This window comes from Hesperophylax consimilis, chromosome 17 (assembly GCF_061612785.1).
Source record: "Hesperophylax consimilis isolate HC1 chromosome 17, BYU_Hcon_1.0, whole genome shotgun sequence".
In the NCBI taxonomy this organism is placed as follows: domain Eukaryota; kingdom Metazoa; phylum Arthropoda; class Insecta; order Trichoptera; family Limnephilidae; genus Hesperophylax; species Hesperophylax consimilis.
The window spans coordinates 27,688,240-27,708,811 of NC_142852.1; the positions used below are offsets into that span (position 1 = coordinate 27,688,240).

Consider the following 20,572-nt stretch of genomic DNA (forward strand, 5'->3'; position numbering starts at 1 on the left):
TTAGATAAGTCTTTTTATAAGCCCAGAAAAAAATAATGTAAAGGTCTATGAAAACTGCTTTAAAGTTCAAAATCTCCTACTTACGAACCCATTTTCGGTTATGATTTTATTGTATAATGTGGCAAATTAAGTTATCTATAAAATGATCGAAAAAAAATTAAATATTTATGCCTGTACATCCACAAAATAAAATAAAAGGCACTTTTTGGTAATGTTTTTTTCTTGCATAAATCAAAACAGGCGGATGGTGTTAAGAGGGAATTTAAACCTTATCGCCATCTACGTAGGGGTTGTTATTGATAGCGGCTCAATTTACAAATATTACACGACTTAGTGCATCGCCTTAATTATGACATAAAGAAATAGGGTCAGATTAGCTCAGTGGTAGAGCAGCGCCCCGACAAGACGAGGATCCTGTGATCATGTCCTAGATGTCCCTTGATGTGATTTTTCACAAAAATGGCGCTATACAAATCATCCAAATATTATTATTTCAATTGTTTGTTTAGGATTTCACGGGTGTGCCAGCCGTTGTGGACTTTGCGGCCATGCGCGACGCGGTCAAGGACCTGGGCGGCGATCCTGACAAGATCAACCCCACCTGCCCCTCAGACCTGGTCATCGACCACTCCGTGCAAGTAGACTTCTCCGGGAAGTAAGTAAACCTAACCTTATTGTTACTGCCACTAATAGTCTAAAGAAAGTAATAGTAAATAGTAAAAAATAAGTAATAGTTTAAAGAAAGACAAACTTGTGTGATGAATAACCTGACAATTTTTGAAAATTTGATAACATAATAATCAAACGTGATAATAATTGTAATTTAATTGCTGAAAACATGAAAAAACCATCGGCAGATGCTAAAGAAAAGTGCGAGGGGTCCACATCTAACGACGGTTCGCGGCCGACTGGCTAGCGGCTTGCACAAACACAGCTGTGCGGTCGTAGGTATCGATGGTCTAAATCAAAACTACAACTGCAGAAGTGTGGATGTCTCATGTTCCCGCATAGCGAATTAAAGCGGGACATCAATAGCGTGTCATTTCCTCGCACATTCTTCGCGTATTAGTATCACACGGTCGATTGTATTGGTATATTTGTTCCCGATTTTTAACAAAAAACTCTGATTTTTAATTGAATTTGAAAACTATGTAATATATTATTTTTTAATTCAGTGCATAAATGTATAACGGAAGAATACCTAAAATCTGAACCAAGAATATATTATATTTTTAGAGTTATTAAAGTTATTAGAAGCAATGTGTAGTAAATACACACCACAGATAAGGAAAGGTTAAATCAAAACCAAAATTTTATCTGAAATCATGGGATTTATATGTAGGTACTTAAATACCTACCTGCAAAGTCTTGTCTAATGCAGTCTGTAGGTTAGGTTAGGTTAGGTTTGCACAAACAAAAGATGGCCTATCATAATTGTCACTGCGATTCGAGAAATATAAAAAGTTGTCATGATGGAAACAGACTCTGGTACACTGCTCTTGAAGTGATTTTTCACAAAAAATGGTGCTATATAATTCATCCAAATATAGTATTGTATATATAAGTATTGTTTTATGATTTCAGTACTGATGCCCTGCAGAAGAACCAAGAATTAGAATTCGAAAGGAACAAGGAGAGATTCATGTTCTTGAAGGTAAAACATAGTTACATTTGAGTATTTTAAATTTCATCACATTTGATGATCATCATGTTGTAGGAGGGAGGAAACACAGAGGCCGGCAAATCCTTCGTTGAACTCAATAACGAATCGTAGAAACGACCCGTTCTCATGTGTCAACTGTGCATCCTATACTACACGACTAAGCACCGGTGACGAAGAGTTCAATGATGCCAGTTCCTTGGAGCATCTTCCATTGAAATACCGGTAAAAGAAGGACTCCAACCTAACGCCTATGCTCCAAAGATTGCAAACCATCTGTTGAGATACGGGAATCTATCAAATGACCGCTTATTTCTGCACAGAGTCGAGAGTTATTTTCAAGTATTTTGGCGCTTCAAATTAGAGGTGGCCGCCAAATTCAACAGTGGGGTGCTCTTGCGATTTGTATAGGTCAGCTATTGTGTACTATTTTTTTACCGATGTACCGTCGTTCGATAAGTATGAAATTCCCCTGAATGTGACTGAAACAAATTGTTCAGGAGAGAAAAAAAACTACGGCAAAAGTTAGGTTGTATTAAATTTTGTTACATTTGTGGTATCGCTTTCCCAACAGTGATATATCTCTGACATATTCGCAAAATATAGCTTTCTCTAGTATGCTGGGTTCAACTAACATATGAAGGAAAGAGACGCACGATAAGCAGATGTCCCATTTCTGTTAAGACACTGTGTAGACACAAGTGGGACACCATGATCACTTATAGTTATGAATGACATACTAGTACTAGCGCCATCCGTTGACAAAAATGTAAACTAAAGGACTAAAAGGCGCGAAGAGGCGCACTTGATTATCGATCTTTTTTTATGAAATAAAATTTTATTTTTGAGAAATTCTTGTAGATGTCAGCATCGTGATAGTTCTACGAATGTCCAAGTGAGCAAGAAATACATTTATGACGAAAGAGCGCTGGAATATCGGCCGTCAAAGTTTCCGTATCAACTGTTGATACAGCCGCGTGTGAGTATGGACTTTTTGCCGTAACAACGTTGATACGGCCGCGTGCAAAGATAAAAATGATATTTAATCTTTTTTTTTAATGATAAATTAATGTTTATAAGACAAGGTTTTATGCATAGCATAAAGGATAATAAATTATTATAAGCAATAATTATAATAAAAACCTTGTCTTATAAACATTAGTTTATCATTAAAAAAAAAATACATATTTTCAAAATATTTCTCCAACAAATGTAGATATAATATGACTCGACGCCATCTAGTGAGAAATTTAGCACTGACAAAGCCTTTCCTACAAAAATAAAGTTGGTTGTTTACAGGTGGAAAAAATGTAATAAGCAGTTATTGTTGATTGCAGTACTAGTATATATTGAATTATTAGGCGTGTTGGAAATAAGCCGACGTGGCTCAGTGGTACAGAGCATTTGACCGGACATCAGAAGGCGCGGGTTTAATTCCCGTCGGCGGCATTTATTTTTACTCGGGAGATATTTTCAATTTGTATTGATATTACAGGCGACTAATTATTGCTTATAATTATTTGTTAAATAAATTCAATTTGCCTCCATTGAAAGGAATGTCAACCTCTAGCGTTGTCGATTGTGCCAATATTTTACCGAAGTCGGAAGTATTATTAACATAATGTCGGAGGTATAATTTAATGTTGACATGTTGTTTTTTTCATTGTTCATTTTTTTTTTCTTTCCAGTGGGGTGCTAAGGCTTTTGATCGCATGCTCATAGTGCCCCCGGGCTCTGGCATTGTGCACCAGGTCAACTTGGAGCATTTGGGTCGCGTGGTGTTCAGCCAGGATGGGATCCTGTATCCTGACTCCGTGGTGGGGACGGACAGCCACACCACCATGGTCAGCGGACTGGGCGTGTTGGCCTGGGGCGTCGGAGGTAAATGAAATACTAATTAACCATCGTGCCGTTTCTCTTGCTTGTCACACACTCCTTGCCTCATTTACATTCATACATCGTGTCACACACACTGTTCGGTTATTCTGACTCTTTACATGGCCCGACTTAAGTATTTGGTTCACTCGATCGTGCCATGTCTTCTTCGGGTGTCCCCTACTCCTTCTACCATTCACATTTCACCAGTCACCTGGTAATTAAGGAATAAACATACCACTTGGCAGACATTACAGGAAAACATATCATAGGTACCCAACATGAAGTGTCTAATTCCTGTATATTGTTTCATTACTGTAACTCATGTACTGTTTGTTTCTGTAATTTTTTTAAATTTTTTTTTATATTAACTCCACACAGGAGGCCCTGAGGAAAATAATTTCCCTCAGGGCCTATGTCATCTTTGGGGATGCTGTGTGGAGGGTCTTTTGTGGAGAGGAAGGAGTGAACATGGGTCTTGAAGAGTCCCATGTTGTAGGAGGGAGGAAACACAAAGGCCGGCAGTTCGTTCCACAGCCGAGCTGTTGAACTTAAGAACGAATCGTAGAAGCGACCCGTTCTCATGTGACAAATGTCAACCGTGTACAAATGTTGGGCGCGCGTTTGGCGTGTATCCCGACTACGCACCGGTGCCGAAGGGATCAATGACGCTAGTTCCTCAGAGCATCTTCCATTGTAATACCGATAGAACAAGGACAGCATACCTACCTGACGCCTGTGCTCTAAAGATTGCAGTCCGTTTGTTAAGATTGGGGAATCTATCAAATGGACCGCCCGTTTTTGCACAGAGTCAAGGGTTTTTTTTTTTTCAGGTATTTTGGGGCTCCGGACCAGAGATGGCTGCCAAATTCGACAGTAGGGCGCACGAAATATAGATAAACAAATGTAATATCAAATATAGATAAATAAAAAACTGCTAACCCTCGCAAATTGCAATGATGCCCCATTGTTGCATTTGGCAGCCACCTCTGGTATGTAGCCCCAAATTACGTGAAAAAAAACACACATCTTTTAAAAACGTTTGATAGATTCCCCAAACAAACAAACAAAAACAGTTTTGCAATATTTAAAACACAGGCATCAGGTGGGAATTTTGTCCACGTTCTACCGGTATTTCAATGAAAGATGCTCCAAGGAACTAGCGTCATTAATCCCTTCAGCACCGGTGCATAGAACCAACAAGGACAGGCCGTTTCTGCGACTCATTCTTGAGTTCAACAATTTGCTGGCCTCTGTGTTCCCTCCCTCCTACAATATGGGTCTCTTCAAGACCCATATGTACCCCTTCTTCTCCTCCAAAAGACCCCGACACAGCATCCCCAAAAATGAAATAGGCCCTGGAGAAGAGAAAATTATTTTTCTCACAGCCTTCATTGTGGAGTTCACGTAAAAAAAAATTGCCAAAAACTGAACAAAATGTGACAAATTCTGAAAATCCTTTTTTTGTCAACTTGTTTTTTATCAACAGAACAAAACGTCACATCTCCGTTGTCAGCCATTTATGTAAAAATAGCAGTTGAAATGGATATTATTTTGTGCATATTTTAAAATAAAACTTGCTGGTTCATACATACATATGAATTCAATTGTTGTTGTGTTTTGTTTTTTTTTCTTCCCGGTGGCGAAAAGATTTATTGGTATGCTTATTCCTAATATGATCCGATTTGGATGCAAGGTACAAACGTACCATCCCTATTTCTCTGTCGCGAGAACGAGGTACGAGACGCCCGCTCTACAAAATTGATACATCTATGGTCGCTCGCCACACTCTGACTGGACTGAGCTCATTGATCAAATGATGGAATCTAATAGTAAGGGGCCGTTCAAGTATTACGTAAGAAGATTTATTACAATTATTTACCCCCTCTTCCCCCTTGTCACCAAAAGTAAGCAAAGCTCTTACCCCCCCTCCCATGTTTACGTAAAAATTGGTACCTTTATGCATTTTTCTGTTAATGTATTCTGTTTTTGTATTGATTCATAAGCAGCACTTATAAAATAGACTTAGGATAGAGGACTTTAACCGGTCAGCAACGTAAGCAGATATACACGATAAAATAACGATAGCAGTCAAGTACAATAAGCGTGTTTACACGTCAACGCGTGTGTTTCCACAAAAATCGTCATAACTCCGTTATTCTTCTAGTGACATCCCTAAAACAAAAAGTAGAATATTCGTATTGAATGAAGCTTCACATCTCTATTCAAAGTTATCCATAGAAACCCGTAAAAAGACCTACTCAGTGGAAGCAAATTTTACCCGCCAAATCGTAAAACGACGCCAAGAAAGCCGTTTGACGTGCCGACCCGCCTCGCAAGTTTAATTATTTTTTTAAAAATATATTTTGTATGAAATGGTCAAAAAGTGAAGTGACAGAATTGTTTATTGTACATTTGTACGATGAAATAAGTGTTTTTTTTTTACATTATCCGTGATTTTAGTATCGTTTTTACATAAAACATTACAGGTGAGTCATTTTTACAATTTTTTCATGTTTCCATTCTAAATTTAAATATTTACAAATGTTAATATTTATTTATGATACAACAATTTGAAAGCCTATTTTGTAACCTTTCTAAAACAGTTTTTACTATTCGGCTCCGTTCAGTAATGTTTCATTTATAGAGCTTTGATTGTGAGGCGGTAATAACACAACGTTTTCGTGAAATTGACATTTCGGTAAAGACATCTTAGCTTCAAGTTCGCGAAAAGTCGGAGGGGTTAATGCACATAATATTCATTTAAACAAACTTTATTGACACAGTGGGAATCCCTGAATATGTATTCGGTTTTCAAACATAGACAATGTGTGGGTTGCCAATGTGTAAAAAAAAATAACTACTGCTGAGCAGTGCTGACGTAATCACTATCTCGACCCCCCACCCCCCCATGTCATCAAAAATAAGCAAAGCAAAGACCCCCCTGCCCCCCTATAGTGCTTACATAATACTTGAACGGCCCCTAACCCAATCGACTGTTGGTGGTTTTGTGATGTTGGAGCAATTGGAGCAGTCTGCTCCGGGTGGCGAATTGTCAAGGAGCCAAGGTGCTGATAATACCCACCACCTAACACTTGAGTCACAAAAACTATTGATTGATTGCAGTGATCACCTACCTACTGGTAGTCGTCTACTGGTTTTGACAAGGGAAGTCAAAATTTTGCGTGATTCAGGCGCCATTTGGCTAAGTGTAACCGTTGTTTTCCTTTCAGGAATCGAAGCTGAGGCTGTGATGTTAGGTCAGGCCATCTCCATGCTTCTGCCTTCAGTAGTAGGATACAAACTGGTGGGAGAACTTAGCCAACTCGTGACTTCTACCGATCTGGTTTTGACTATCACCAAGGTAAGATAATGCTTTCTATTGCTATTGTGATCGCAATAGGCGAATCAAGAGTGGGCTGTAAAATATTAATTGTGAACTTTGAAGTTAACACAACTATGGTTGGGGATGGTGAACATGGAGTAAGGAAGGAATCCGACTTACCCCTTTGATGTTCTTCAAAGATGTTGGTGGTTGGTTTCACTCACAAGCTTCCATAACATACAGGTTAGATACGAAACACACTGAGGGAACCGAATATATTCACTGCACAGGCCTTCTACCCTGAGTTGATATCAATAACATCACTGATCACAAAGAGATGTTCATCAAACAGGATCCATCAATAAACTGGTTTGATAGTCGCTTTTATTTTTGTAAAATGTCACACACACACTTGGGTATAGTCAGATAATTGTAGGTAAAATAGGATGGGAAAAATTGCAAGGAAAATGTTAATAGAAGATTAATAGTTGCTTCAACAGCTACCCTTCAAGCTAATTTGTTCGGTTTTGCGAACAAACAACTATTACGCGTAGAGACAATTATTCGCTTTCGGAACAGCTCACATGGTCTTATAAAAATCGTTGTGACTCCCTTTCTGTCATGGTTAGAAATATGATCTAAACTGTATTAGAAAGAGAAAATACCACGCTTTATATTCAAATCTAAATGCAGAAGAATTAAAATGTACACCTCTATCAAACCAAAGTATAAAAAGAAAATAGTTGACAATAATTTTGGTATTTTTTTCGTTACCCAGTAATTTAGGTTCAGTGTTTGGATGCCATTTTTAAAACATTTATAAATAGTTTTATATTTAAAAATTAAATGTGTATTTTTAATAATAAATTTTGAAAGCGTATTTCATCACCTTTCTAATACAGTTTTTTGTTTTCGTTAACATTCAGAAATATTCCAGGTACAAAATATACTCTTTCAATCGAAATCTATTTTTCATTAAATGAAATTTCTTTTTTGTTTAAAATTAATGTGTCATATTATCTCTTGCAAGAAACCTCCATTTTGTTGAACTTATTCAAAAGAAAAATGTTGCAGAACGAAAGAAACACATGCGACAGTTGCTGGAATACACAGAAAGCTAATTATTGAGTAAAACCTCAATCGTTGAACTTACATTTGAGACTTGTTAAAAAGTCAATAGATGTCGCATATTAAAAATAAATGTGTATATATTTTATCCAAGACACTAGCTAGATTGCAATTTAATTCGGATAGAATCTTGTAATCACTTGTACAGATATGAAGTATGATACTGTTGAATATGACTGAAGGGAATAGGGTCAGATTAGCTCAGTTGTTAGAGCAGATCCCCGGCAAGGCTGAGGTCCTGGGTTCGATTCCTAGATACACACAGTCACAACGATTTCTATAAGACCATGTGAGCTGTTCCGAAAGCGAATAATTTATATCTACGGGTAATAGTTGTTTGTTCGCAAAACCGAACAAATTAGCTTGAAGGGTAGATTTTGACGCAACTATTAATCTTCCATTAACATTGTCCTTGCAATTTTTCTAATCCTATTTTACCTAGAAGTACCTGTCATTATATGACTATACCCAAGTGTGTGTTTGACATTTTACAAAAATAAAAGCGACTATCAAACAAGTTTATTGATGGATCCTGTTTGATGAACATCTCTTTGTGATCAGTGCTGTTATTGATATCAACTCAGGGTAGAAGGCCTGTGCAGTGAATATATTCGGTTCCCTCAGTCCTCAATCAATATTATTATTATATTGAATTAATTTGACACGTCTCATTCCAGTTCAGAGATAATGTCTTACTAGTCTTACTCGGGCGTCCTCAACTTTTTTTACCATCCACTACTGTATACCATAATTGTTATCGTTAAAAAACTACATTTTATCTAATTCGATTCGACTCCTTATCTCGTTACAGTGCCGCGATAATGCTTAATAATGAAACAAACACACATCGTTACAAACAGACTTTGATAAAAATATCTAAGATATTTTAGAAAACTTTTTGTACTCTTTCTCTTTCTATACAGGGTGTATCGGCACGTACCCGACAAACTTTAACCAGCTTTTCCTTAGCATATTTGGAGTAAAAAATGTTATGGGCACTTTGCTGTCCGGTAACATTTTTTTTCAATTAAAAACAAAAAATTATAAAAAAATCCACTCTCCGTCACTGTCATTGGCATTGTTTCTCGTGTTCAACAGCTGTTATTAGCAAGTGTGTCAAAAAGCATCTTCGCTCTTTCATACACACTAAATAATAATAGTTAAAAATGAGACGAATGGTGCCATACCATTTCGTTGTGATTGTAAAAGCGCGCCAATGTAGGTACGTACGTACATTATTCAACGAAACTCGAATAAAATATTGCCAGACGGGTTTTCAAACTTTGACAAAGGATAAAACATTGGTGACATGTGGTGAAAATATGAATGAAAAATTTTTTATTAAAAAAAATGTTACCGGACAGCAAAGTGCCCATAACATTTTTTACTCCAAATGTGCTAAGGAATAGCTGGTTAAAGTTTGTCGGGTACGTGCCGATACACCCTGTATTGTTTTCCGAATGGAACTGTATTGTCAAATTGTATATTTATACTAATAACATCTTTACTTCCTACAGCATCTCCGCCAGTTGGGGGTGGTGGGGAAGTTTGTGGAGTTCTTTGGGCCGGGGGTGTCGCACCTGTCCATTGCAGATCGTGCCACCGTGTCTAACATGTGCCCCGAATACGGTGCCACGGCAGCATTCTTCCCAGTGGACGAGATGTCGCTCAAGTACCTTGTGCAGACCAGTAAGTTAAATTCTTCCTACTTTTGTTCTTCTTCATTTTCTTCTTGTTTTTCTTGTTCTTGTTGTTCTCGTTCTTCATATTGTTATTCCTTTTCTTATTCTCCTTTTTTCTTCCTATTTTTTTCTTGTTCTCGTTCTTCTTGTTATTCTTCTTCTACTAGTTGTTTTTCTTCTTATTTTTCTTCTTGTTGTTCTCATTCTTCTTATTGTTGTTCTTGCTATATGTGTTGTTCTCTTTCTTCTTGTTGAAGAACACTTCTACTTGATCTTCTCTTCTTTATCTTATTCTTCTCGTTTTTCTTTTATTTTTCTTCCTGTTCTTGTTGTTCTTTTTCTACTTGTTTTTATTCATATTCTTCTTCTCCTTGTTCTTACTCTTATTTTTCTCTTGGTCTTTTATTGTCCTTCTTCTGTACCTTGTGCAGGGCTAACCTAACCTCAATGGACAGTCTGCATAGTTGCCGTAAACACTAAACTTTAGTTTTTTTCACTTTGGACTTGGTGAAATAATTTATTTAACCTTTGTTTTGCAGACCGTTCTGATGAGAAGGTGGCAACCATCCTGGAATACCTCCGCATCACCGGGCAGCTTCGAGACTACGGCAACCCCAGCCAGGATCCCGTCTTCTCCGAGGTAATATATTATATCCAGTGACACCATATTTAAAGTCTCCACAACATAAGTGGGAACATCCTCACCTGAGTGGTCACGAGTAATTTAAAACAATATATACATATATTATATATTCTTCGACCGGAAATATTACTTGACTCTAAATTGCTATTTAAAACGTGACAATACTCTAAAATAAAGTCGGAATCTTAACGACGTAAGTGAAAAAGCCATGCACGAAAATATGCAACGTGCAGTCCTGGTGTATTAGACAGACCTACAGTTGAATTTGCCCCGGCAAATTTCTAAAATAAAGTAGGAAGTAGAGAACGACATAAGTGATGATGTTGTGTAACATCAATATTTGGATAATAATGCGGTCAAATTTTCCATAGCAGGCCTAGAAAATTGGTCTTTCCGTGGGGTTTATTTTAATGATACCTGATGAACGTATTACTAAAAATTCAGATGTTTCTAGAGGAAACCCTCACGGGAAGTTACTAATTCAATGTAAAATAAAATTTGGTGTTTACTGCTAATTTTATATCTGAATATTTTATAAAATTTTCAAACCGTTAATATATAAAATATTTTAATGGTAAGGTACTGTTTTTATTGATCTTAAATATAAATAATTTACATCCGTAGGGATTAATTAAATCCTACTTGCTAATCCTAAATGCTACGTGCCACACAAGCAACGAAACCATTGATCTTTTACGATTGAATATCAAAATAACACTTCTTATTGGAAAACCCTGTATTTATGTTTTGTAGATGTCAGAGAGACGCGTAATAAAATGAATATAAATATTCTACGTTTTTGAGTCAACTTATGTAGTGTAAGTTTCAGAAAAAAAATTTATCTGTTCCCGAGTTAGAGGGTCAAGTTGTTTTGACAAGAGACGTCAAAGGTACAAATGTACCTTCATATATTTTGTATGGAAATGATTCACGAAAAAAATCAATGGCGGTATTAATTAAACTGAGTACATTATAGTGATATCATCTGATGTGACGAGTAAGTTATTTTCCTGTTTTCACTGTTACTGGTTTGCAATAAACATTAATAATTGTATGCATATACGAATGTACAATTTACATACTTACTTTATATTTGAAACTTTACCTTATTTATTTATTTATTATTATTACACGCCCTAATGGGCTTTTACACACTACAAAGTTTAATAGTAGAGTATCACAGTTATTATAAATTCTACAAAATTAAAATAATAAAGGAAACATAATACAACGAAAAAATAAAAAATATTAAATGTTACAACAAAAGCATATAATAAAATAAGATACATTAGTAAAAATGATAAGAAGTCTCACATAAATAGATATTCAAAATAAAAATATATACATATATTGCGGAAATTATAGATGTCTATTTGTGTCTCGATATATAAAAGAATTGAAATAAACAATATTTATATTGATTATTTTTAAGATGAAATATATAGGCCGAACGCAACATCAGATGAGAGTAGAGATGGCAGGAGTTCCACTAAAGAACACCAAGGAGTTTGTCTACCTCGGGAGCAAAATAACATGGGACGGTCGGTCTAAGAGCGAGGTCGACGGCCGTATACATCAGGCTAGGCTTTCATTCAATAAAAGGTCGAAAATAATAGAATCCAATAATATAGACCTAAAACTGAGAATACTCCCCATCAAGACCTATGTATGGAGTATCTTGATGTACGGCTGCGAAACATGGTGCCTATCCGAAAGAGATAAACGGAGACTAGAGGCTTTTGAGATGTGGTCCTATAAAAGACTGTTAGGAATTTCCTGGAGAGACCATGTTACAAATGAGGAGGTTCTCCAAAGAATCGAAGGAGGAAGGCACCTGCTCAGGACCTTGTCCGAAAGGCGTGCAAGATGGATCGGCCATGTTATACGACAAGAAGGCCTCTTGCATGTCATAATAGAGGGTATGACCGAGGGGACCAACTCTAGGGGACGCCCACGCCGAGAGTACCTGGAGGACCTGCTGGTGGACGTGCGCTGTTCATCATATGCAGAAGTCAAAAGAGCCGCACAAGACAGGAGAGAATGGAAGAGGAGATTAGATAAAATTGCTGCAAACCAATCCCAGGATTGAAACCAGAGAGAGAGATATCTCCCAGATCAGAGTATTTATTTCCGAGACTGTGAAGTCTTGGAATTGGGGAATTTTAATAAGACAGTGTCCTGGTGTTGTAAAAATAAAAGGGTAGTAAATTTCGGCAAGATCTTTTGGGTATGTAGATGCTGATTAATTGGAGTAACTCAGGACAGTCAATTTTGTAATGCAGTATTTTATGTAGTACTATTAAATCTGTGTTTATTCTTCTTACTTTATGTACAATATCAGGTTATTATTTGGATTTGATGTTAATCTTAGTATTAGCATTTGATTTTTTTTTTTTTTTTGTATATAGTTATGCTATTATCCATGTATTATGTTACACTTGCATACATAAACTGTCAATTTCCTCTGTAAAAGCCCGACAGGGCGTTAATGAATAGTAAATAAATATATTTTTGGGGTATTATGCCGTGTTGCGCTTCTTCCTTCTTTAGCGAATGTTTTCGACAGCATCACAGTGTATAATCAGATCCATCCTTCTTTCTGATCTATCCCTGATGATGGACTCTGTAATGCTGTCGGAAACGTTGGATAAAGGAGGTAGCGAAAAATGGGCACACTGCATAATACCCCAAAAATAAATCACATTAAATGGGGTACATTTTTTATTTACTGTAAAATCTCTATCGATCGTAATATTCGAATAATTGTTTTCCCACGCGTGTTATTTATTTCTTTCAGTCCAAATTTTATACCAAAACCCAAAAATATATATCGTTCCTCGTTGCATCGTTTTACCGCATTTTGTTTGAAGCGTGCAGTTTTTTTAAAACTATTTTACTTGATTGATCGTTTAGCCGCTGCTGGACGAAAAACTTTGCTGATGTCGCCAAGTGTTCACATTCATTTATGTATATGTGAAAGTATCTTTTGAAAAATGTATGAATATAGCTATTTTTCTATATTCCCGTATTTTTTTTATTTTTTTTTTCTTTTATTTTTTCCCAATTTATACAATTAGACATTATAGTTTTATAACAATAAGAAAGGGAACCAACTAAGGCGCAGCCTGTGCATGGGTAATATAAGTGTATACATTTTATTTTTGTACCTAAAAATAACAGTAAACATATAAAGAAAAACGGTAGGATTATAATTAAAATTAGTCTAAAAAATTGTGCAAGAGGTGCACATTAAAAATAAATCAAAGTTAAAATAAAGATTGTAAGATAATATATATGAAGTAAAAGAACACAAAATAAAATAATAAATAACTATACAGAAACAAAATAGAAAAAGAGAAAAAAGTAAAAATTATATGAATAATGCTTCAACATTTGCATTGTACAGCCAAAACTTTAATTCTTTTTGGTATTGCGCTAGTTTAGTTGTTACTTGAATTTTTTTTGGTAATAGATTAAAAGTGCGAGGTCCAATAAAGCTACTGTGAGTTTGCATTAGTTTGGTATTGGTTTGTGGGGTATAAAATACATGATTTCTTCTAAAGTTGATTTTGGGTTCATATTTTTGAAATTTGTTTTGGTTTTTCATGACATATTTCAGGCTTTGAAGTAAAAATAGTTGACGGAGATTGAATAGTTGAGATTCCTTGTATAATTGATCAGTCGAAAAGGTCCTCTTTTTATTATATATAACCTTGATTATATGATTTTGTACTATTTGTAGTGGTTTTATAAATGTATCTTATTCATAGTTTATTTTCAATAGGACCCTTCGAAAACTATATACATATAGATATTTAACTGTTGTCTTTGATAATTTTCATGCCAAATATATGAAGTTACATTTGTACCTTTTTGTTAGTGTAATCGCCGGACGATGGTTAAAAAAATGTTTTATAATTTTTTTTAAATGTGTAGTTTGTTTTTCTGTCCACAGGTGGTAGAACTTGATCTCAGCACCATAGTCACATCTGTGAGTGGACCCAAGAGACCCCATGATAGAGTCTCCGTATCCGATATGAAGAAAGATTTCAATGAGTGTCTGACCAATAAGGTAAGGAACTTCGTTAAAATAATTAATTCCGAATATTTGTACCTACCTACATCAATCCCTAGAGCCTCTGAAATGTATTTCTTTTAGGCAAACTTTCAAAACGCACATATGCAATTAATGTCGCTTGTCGATGGTTTTTACCATCGCTCCAGGAACCATCCTATCATTGGATAACCCTGCCAAAGGTCTCCCCAAATGGCAAGCTATTATCTGTGACTTAGCAGGGATTCTCGGGATCATGGGGTGGGGTTTGTCCAGGTCTCGGCGGCGGATGCGTCTGTCCACCAGCCGGATCGGAAGATGTCGGTTGAGGGAAATACTTTGATCTCTTCAGTCGGACTCTCTCGACCCATGGTGTGGATTGTTGTTGATGATGGTAAGCAGTGCACATTCATGAGCAGAGATAACCCAGTGATGGTAAAATACATTACACCACGTGGATTACTCTTCTCGCGCAAATGACTGCTTGGAATGACTACATATATGTGAATGAGGTATCTCTTTGCGGGTACGTATAATCAGTCGTTACTGATCTCGGAACGATTAGAACGATTAGCGAGTTACTTTGACCTCTCCAGCCCGATTCTCTCGACCCGTGGTGTGGATTGTTGTTGAAGATGATAGGCAGTGCACATTCATGAGCAAAGAAAACCCAGTGATGATAAAATACATTACACCACATGGATTACTCTCCTCGCACAAATGACTGCTTGCAATAACTACCTAACCTAATCTATATTAATCCCTGGGGTATTCTGAGAATTTATCATCTAATTACTGTACGAGGGGGTACCCAAAAGAAACCGAACTTATGTTGCAGGAGATTGGGGTGGATTCTGCCGGGACAACGGTGTACAGCTAGTGAAGTCGTCCTTTCGGCTGATGTGAATGTTTTGGTGTTTGCTGTTTTAATTTCGGAACCTCTACCATAGATCACCCCAGCTGGTGTGCTAAGTCACTTCGGTGACTTGGCAGGAGTGTTGGAATTCATGGGGTGAGGTTTGTCCAGGTCTCGCAGGCTGATGCGTCTGGACATCAGCTGCGTGGCGTTCAGGATCAGAAGAGGGAGTTACTTTGACATCTTCAGTCGGACTTGCTCGACCCGTGGTGTGCTTGTTGTTGATGGTAGGCAGTGCATGTTCAAGAGCAGAGGTAACTCAGTGATGGTAAAATACATTACACCACGTGGATTACTCTTCTCGTGCAAATGACTGCTTGGAATGACTACCTAACCTAATCATAACCATAGATGATGATAGGCAGTGCACATTCATGAGCAGAGATAACCCAGTGATGGTAAAATACATTACACCACGTGGATTACTCTTCTCGCGCAAATGACTGCTTGGAATGACTACCTAACCTAATCATAACCATAGACGATGATAGGCAGTGCACATTCATGAGCAGAGATAACCCAGTGATGGTAAAATACATTACACCACGTGGATTACTCTTCTCGCGCAAATGACTGCTTGGAATGACTACCTAACCTAATCATAACCATAGATGATGATAGGCAGTGCACATTCATGAGCAAAGAAAACCCAGTGATGATAAAATACATTACACCACATGGATTACTCTCCTCGCGCAAATGACTGCTTGCAATAACTACATAACCTAATCTATGTTAATCCATGGGGTATTCTGAGAATTTGTCATCTAGTTACTGTACGAGGGGGTACCCAAAAGAAACCGAACTTATGTTGCAGGGGATTGGGGTGGATTATGCCGGGACAACCGTGTACAGCTAACTTCTAGAGAAGACGTCCTTTCGGCTGATGTGAATGTTTTGGTGACAGTTGTTTTGAGTGCTTGTCGTTTTAATTTCTGAACTGCAGCCAAGGGAAACTGTGCCATAGATCACCCCAGCTGGTGTACTAAGTCACCCCGGTGACTTGGCAGGAGTGTTGGAATTCATGGGGTGAGGTTTGTCCAGGTCTCGGAGGCTGATGCGTCTGCCCATCAGCTGCGTGGCGTGCAGGATCAGAAGAGGGAGTTACTTTGACATCTTCAGTCGGACTTTCTCGACCCATGGTGTGCATTGTTGTTGATGGTAGGCAGTGCATGTTCACGAGCAGAGGTAACTCAGTGATGGTAAAATACATTACACCATGTGGATTACTCTTCTCGCGCAAATGACTGCTTGGAATGACTACCTAACCTAATCTATATTTACCCCTGCGGAATTCTGAGATTTTATTGTCTAGTTACTGTACATTGATAACTTTACAACATCAGATCGATGGAAGTCACTACCGATGATTTTATACCAATTTCACACACGGCGATCCCTTGTTGCAAATGAAATGTGTTTTAACGCAGGTATCTCTCTGCGGTACGTATAATAAGTCGTTACTGATCTTGGAACGATTAGTGAGTTACTTTGACCTCTCCAGCCCGATTCTCTCGACCCGTGGTGTGGATTGTTGTTGATGATGTTAGGCAGTGCACATTCATGAGCAGAGATAACCCAGTGATGGTAAAATACATTACACCACGTGGATTACTCTTCTCGTGCAAATGACTGCTTGGAATGACTACCTAACCTAATCATAACCATAGATGATGATAGGCAGTGCACATTCATGAGCAGAGATAACCCAGTGATGGTAAAATACATTACACCACGTGGATTACTCTTCTCGTGCAAATGACTGCTTGGAATGACTACCTAACCTAATCATAACCATAGATGATGATAGGCAGTGCACATTCATGAGCAGAGATAACCCAGTGATGGTAAAATACATTACACCACGTGGATTACTCTTCTCGTGCAAATGACTGCTTGGAATGACTACCTAACCTAATCATAACCATAGATGATGATAGGCAGTGCACATTCATGAGCAGAGATAACCCAGTGATGGTAAAATACATTACACCACGTGGATTACTCTTCTCGTGCAAATGACTGCTTGGAATGACTACCTAACCTAATCATAACCATAGATGATGATAGGCAGTGCACATTCATGAGCAGAGATAACCCAGTGATGGTAAAATACATTACACCACGTGGATTACTCTTCTCGTGCAAATGACTGCTTGGAATGACTACCTAACCTAATCATAACCATAGATGATGATAGGCAGTGCACATTCATGAGCAGAGATAACCCAGTGATGGTAAAATACATTACACCACGTGGATTACTCTTCTCGTGCAAATGACTGCTTGGAATGACTACCTAACCTAATCATAACCATAGATGATGATAGGCAGTGCACATTCATGAGCAGAGATAACCCAGTGATGGTAAAATACATTACACCACGTGGATTACTCTTCTCGCGCAAATGACTGCTTGGAATGACTACCTGCGAATGAGGTATCTCTCTGCGGTACGTATATCAGTCGTTACTGATCTCGGAACGATTAGAATGATTAGCGAGTTACTTTGACCTCTCCAGCCCGATTCTCTCGACCCGTGGTGTGGATTGTTGTTGATGATGATAGGCAGTGCACATTCATGAGCAGAGATAACCCAGTGATGGTAAAGTACATTACACCACATGGATTACTCTCCTCGCGCAAATGACTGCTTGAGGTATTCTGAGAATCTAGTTACTGTACGAGGGGATACCCGAAAGAAACCGAACTGATGTTGCTGTGGGCTTAGTTTTTTTAGTACAGGTGTACGGTGACGCTCTTGATCACCTCCATTACAGGGTCAGAAAAAGTTGTTCGATCCTCTCTCTGCCTGAGGAAACTTGTAATTCGCGATCGTGATGCGTCAACCAACGTACAGAGTAACAATGCAAGATTTTGCACTACCAATTATCATGCTGTACATTGATGTTAATTGCGGTCCCGCACTTCGATGATGTTCGATGTAAAAACAATCACAAGTCACTTTAAAACACAACCAATACACACACATACGGCGATCCCTTGTTGCAAATGATATATGTTTTAACAGAGGTATACCCTCGAACGGTGTGGATTGTTGTTAATGATGATAGGCAGTGCACATTCATGAGCAAAGAAAACCCAGTGATGATAAAATACACTACACCACATGGATTACTCTCCTCGTGCAAATGACTGCTTGCAATAACTACCTAACCTAATCTATATTAATCCCTGGGGTATTCTGAGAATTTATCATCTAGTTACTGTACGAGGGGGTACCCAAAAGAAACCGAACTTAAGTTGCAGGGGATTGGGGTGGATTATGCCAGGAAAACCTTTCCCCAGTCAGTCAGTATACCAAGCACTCCGCTAGTGAAGACGTCCTTTCGGCTAGTGTGGATGTTTTGGTGACTGTTGTTTTGTGTGCCGCCCCGGGAACCTTTGCCATAGGTCACCCCAGCTGGTGTGATAAGTCACCTCGGTGATTTGGCAGGAGTACTGGGATTCATGCGGTGAGGTTTGTCCAGGTCTCGCAGGCTGATGCGTCTGGCAATCAGCTGCGTGACGTGCAGGATCAGAAGAGGGAGTTACTTTGACATCTTCAGTCGGACTTTCTCGACCCATGGTGTGCATTGTTGTTGATGGTAGGCAGTGCATGTTCATGAGCAGAGGTAACTCAGTTATGGTAAAATACATTACACCATGTGGATTACTCTTCTCGCGCAAATGACTGCTTGGAATGACTACCTAACCTAATCATAACCATAGATGATGATAGGCAGTGCACATTCATGAGCAGAGATAACCCAGTGATGGTAAAATACATTACACCATGTGGATTACTCTTCTCGTGCAAATGACTGCTTGGAATGACTACCTAACCTAATCATAACCATAGATGATGATAGGCAGTGCACATTCATGAGCAGAGATAACTCAGTGATGGTAAAATACATTACACCACGTGGATTACTCTTCTCGTGCAAATGACTACTTGGAATGACTACCTAACCTAATCATAACCATAGATGATGATAGGCAGTGCACATTCATGAGCAGAGATAACTCAGTGATGGTAAAATACATTACACCACGTGGATTACTCTTCTCGTGCAAATGACTGCTTGGAATAACTACCTAACCTAATCATAACCATAGATGATGATAGGCAGTGCACATTCATGAGCAGAGATAACCCAGTGATGGTAAATTACATTACACCACATGGATTACTCTTCTCGCGCAAATGACTGCTTGGAATGACTACCTAACCTAATCTTTACAACATCAGATCGATAGGAGTAACTACCGATAATTTTATACCAATTTCATACATGGCGTTCCATTGTTGCAAATGACTTTAACAGAGGTATTTCTCTGCAGTACGTATAATCAGTCGTTACTGATCTCGGAACGATAAGTGAGTTACTTGGACATCTCCAGCCCGATTCTCTCGTCCCGTGGTGTGGATTGTTGTTGATGATGATAGGCAGTGCACATTCATGAGCAGAGATAACCCAGTGATGGTAAAATACATTACACCACGTGGATTACTCTTCTCGTGCAAATGACTGCTTGGAATGACTACCTAACCTAATCATAACCATAGATGATGATAGGCAGTGCACATTCATGAGCAGAGATAACCCAGTGATGGTAAAATACATTACACCACGTGGATGACTCTCCTCGCACAAATGACTGCTTGCAATAACTACCTAACCTAATCTTTAATAATCCCTGGGGTATTCTGAGAATTTATCATCTAGTTACTGTACATCAGAGGATATATTTCAGTATACTGCAATCTTCCTCCGATTTATTAATTCTAAGTTTGCAGTGTATTTTTGAAAAGTGGATTGACTTACTAAAATCCAGTGACGATATGAATATTACGTCTACTGGGCCCAGAAAATCATTCCCCATTTTCAAAGCGCCTCTTCCAGTCTACTGCAATCTCCCTCTGATTTATTAATTCTAAGATTTCAGTTTATGTTTGAAAAGTGGATTGATCAACTAAAACCCAGTGACGATACAAATATTACGTCCACTGGGCTTAGAAAACCAGTCCCCATTTACAAAGCGTTTCTTCCAGTCTACTACAATCTTCCTCCGATTTATTAATTCTAAGATTGCAGTGTATTTTTGAAAAGTGGATTGATCAACTAAAACCCAGTGACGATACGAATATTACGTCCGCTGGGTTTAGAAAACCAATCCCCATTTACATAGCGCTTCTTCCATTCTATTGCAATCTTCCTCCGATCTATTAATTCTAAGATTTCAGTGTATTTTTGAAAAGTGGATTGATCAACTAAAACCCAG

At 38.0% G+C, this 20,572-nt stretch overlaps 1 protein-coding gene across 1 annotated transcript in view; it reads left to right on the plus strand.

Moving 5' to 3' along the window:
- The window catches only part of LOC149416367 (cytoplasmic aconitate hydratase-like), a 102,644-nt gene that overhangs the window by 27,219 nt on the left and 54,853 nt on the right, over positions 1 to 20,572 (plus strand). Inside the window, exons 4-10 of the mRNA XM_089641624.1 lie at positions 510 to 655; positions 1,585 to 1,654; positions 3,349 to 3,541; positions 6,769 to 6,899; positions 9,506 to 9,677; positions 10,210 to 10,310; positions 14,269 to 14,385. Coding sequence (XP_089497750.1) covers positions 510 to 655; positions 1,585 to 1,654; positions 3,349 to 3,541; positions 6,769 to 6,899; positions 9,506 to 9,677; positions 10,210 to 10,310; positions 14,269 to 14,385 — 930 coding nt within the window. The remainder of the gene's footprint in view (positions 1 to 509; positions 656 to 1,584; positions 1,655 to 3,348; positions 3,542 to 6,768; positions 6,900 to 9,505; positions 9,678 to 10,209; positions 10,311 to 14,268; positions 14,386 to 20,572) is intronic.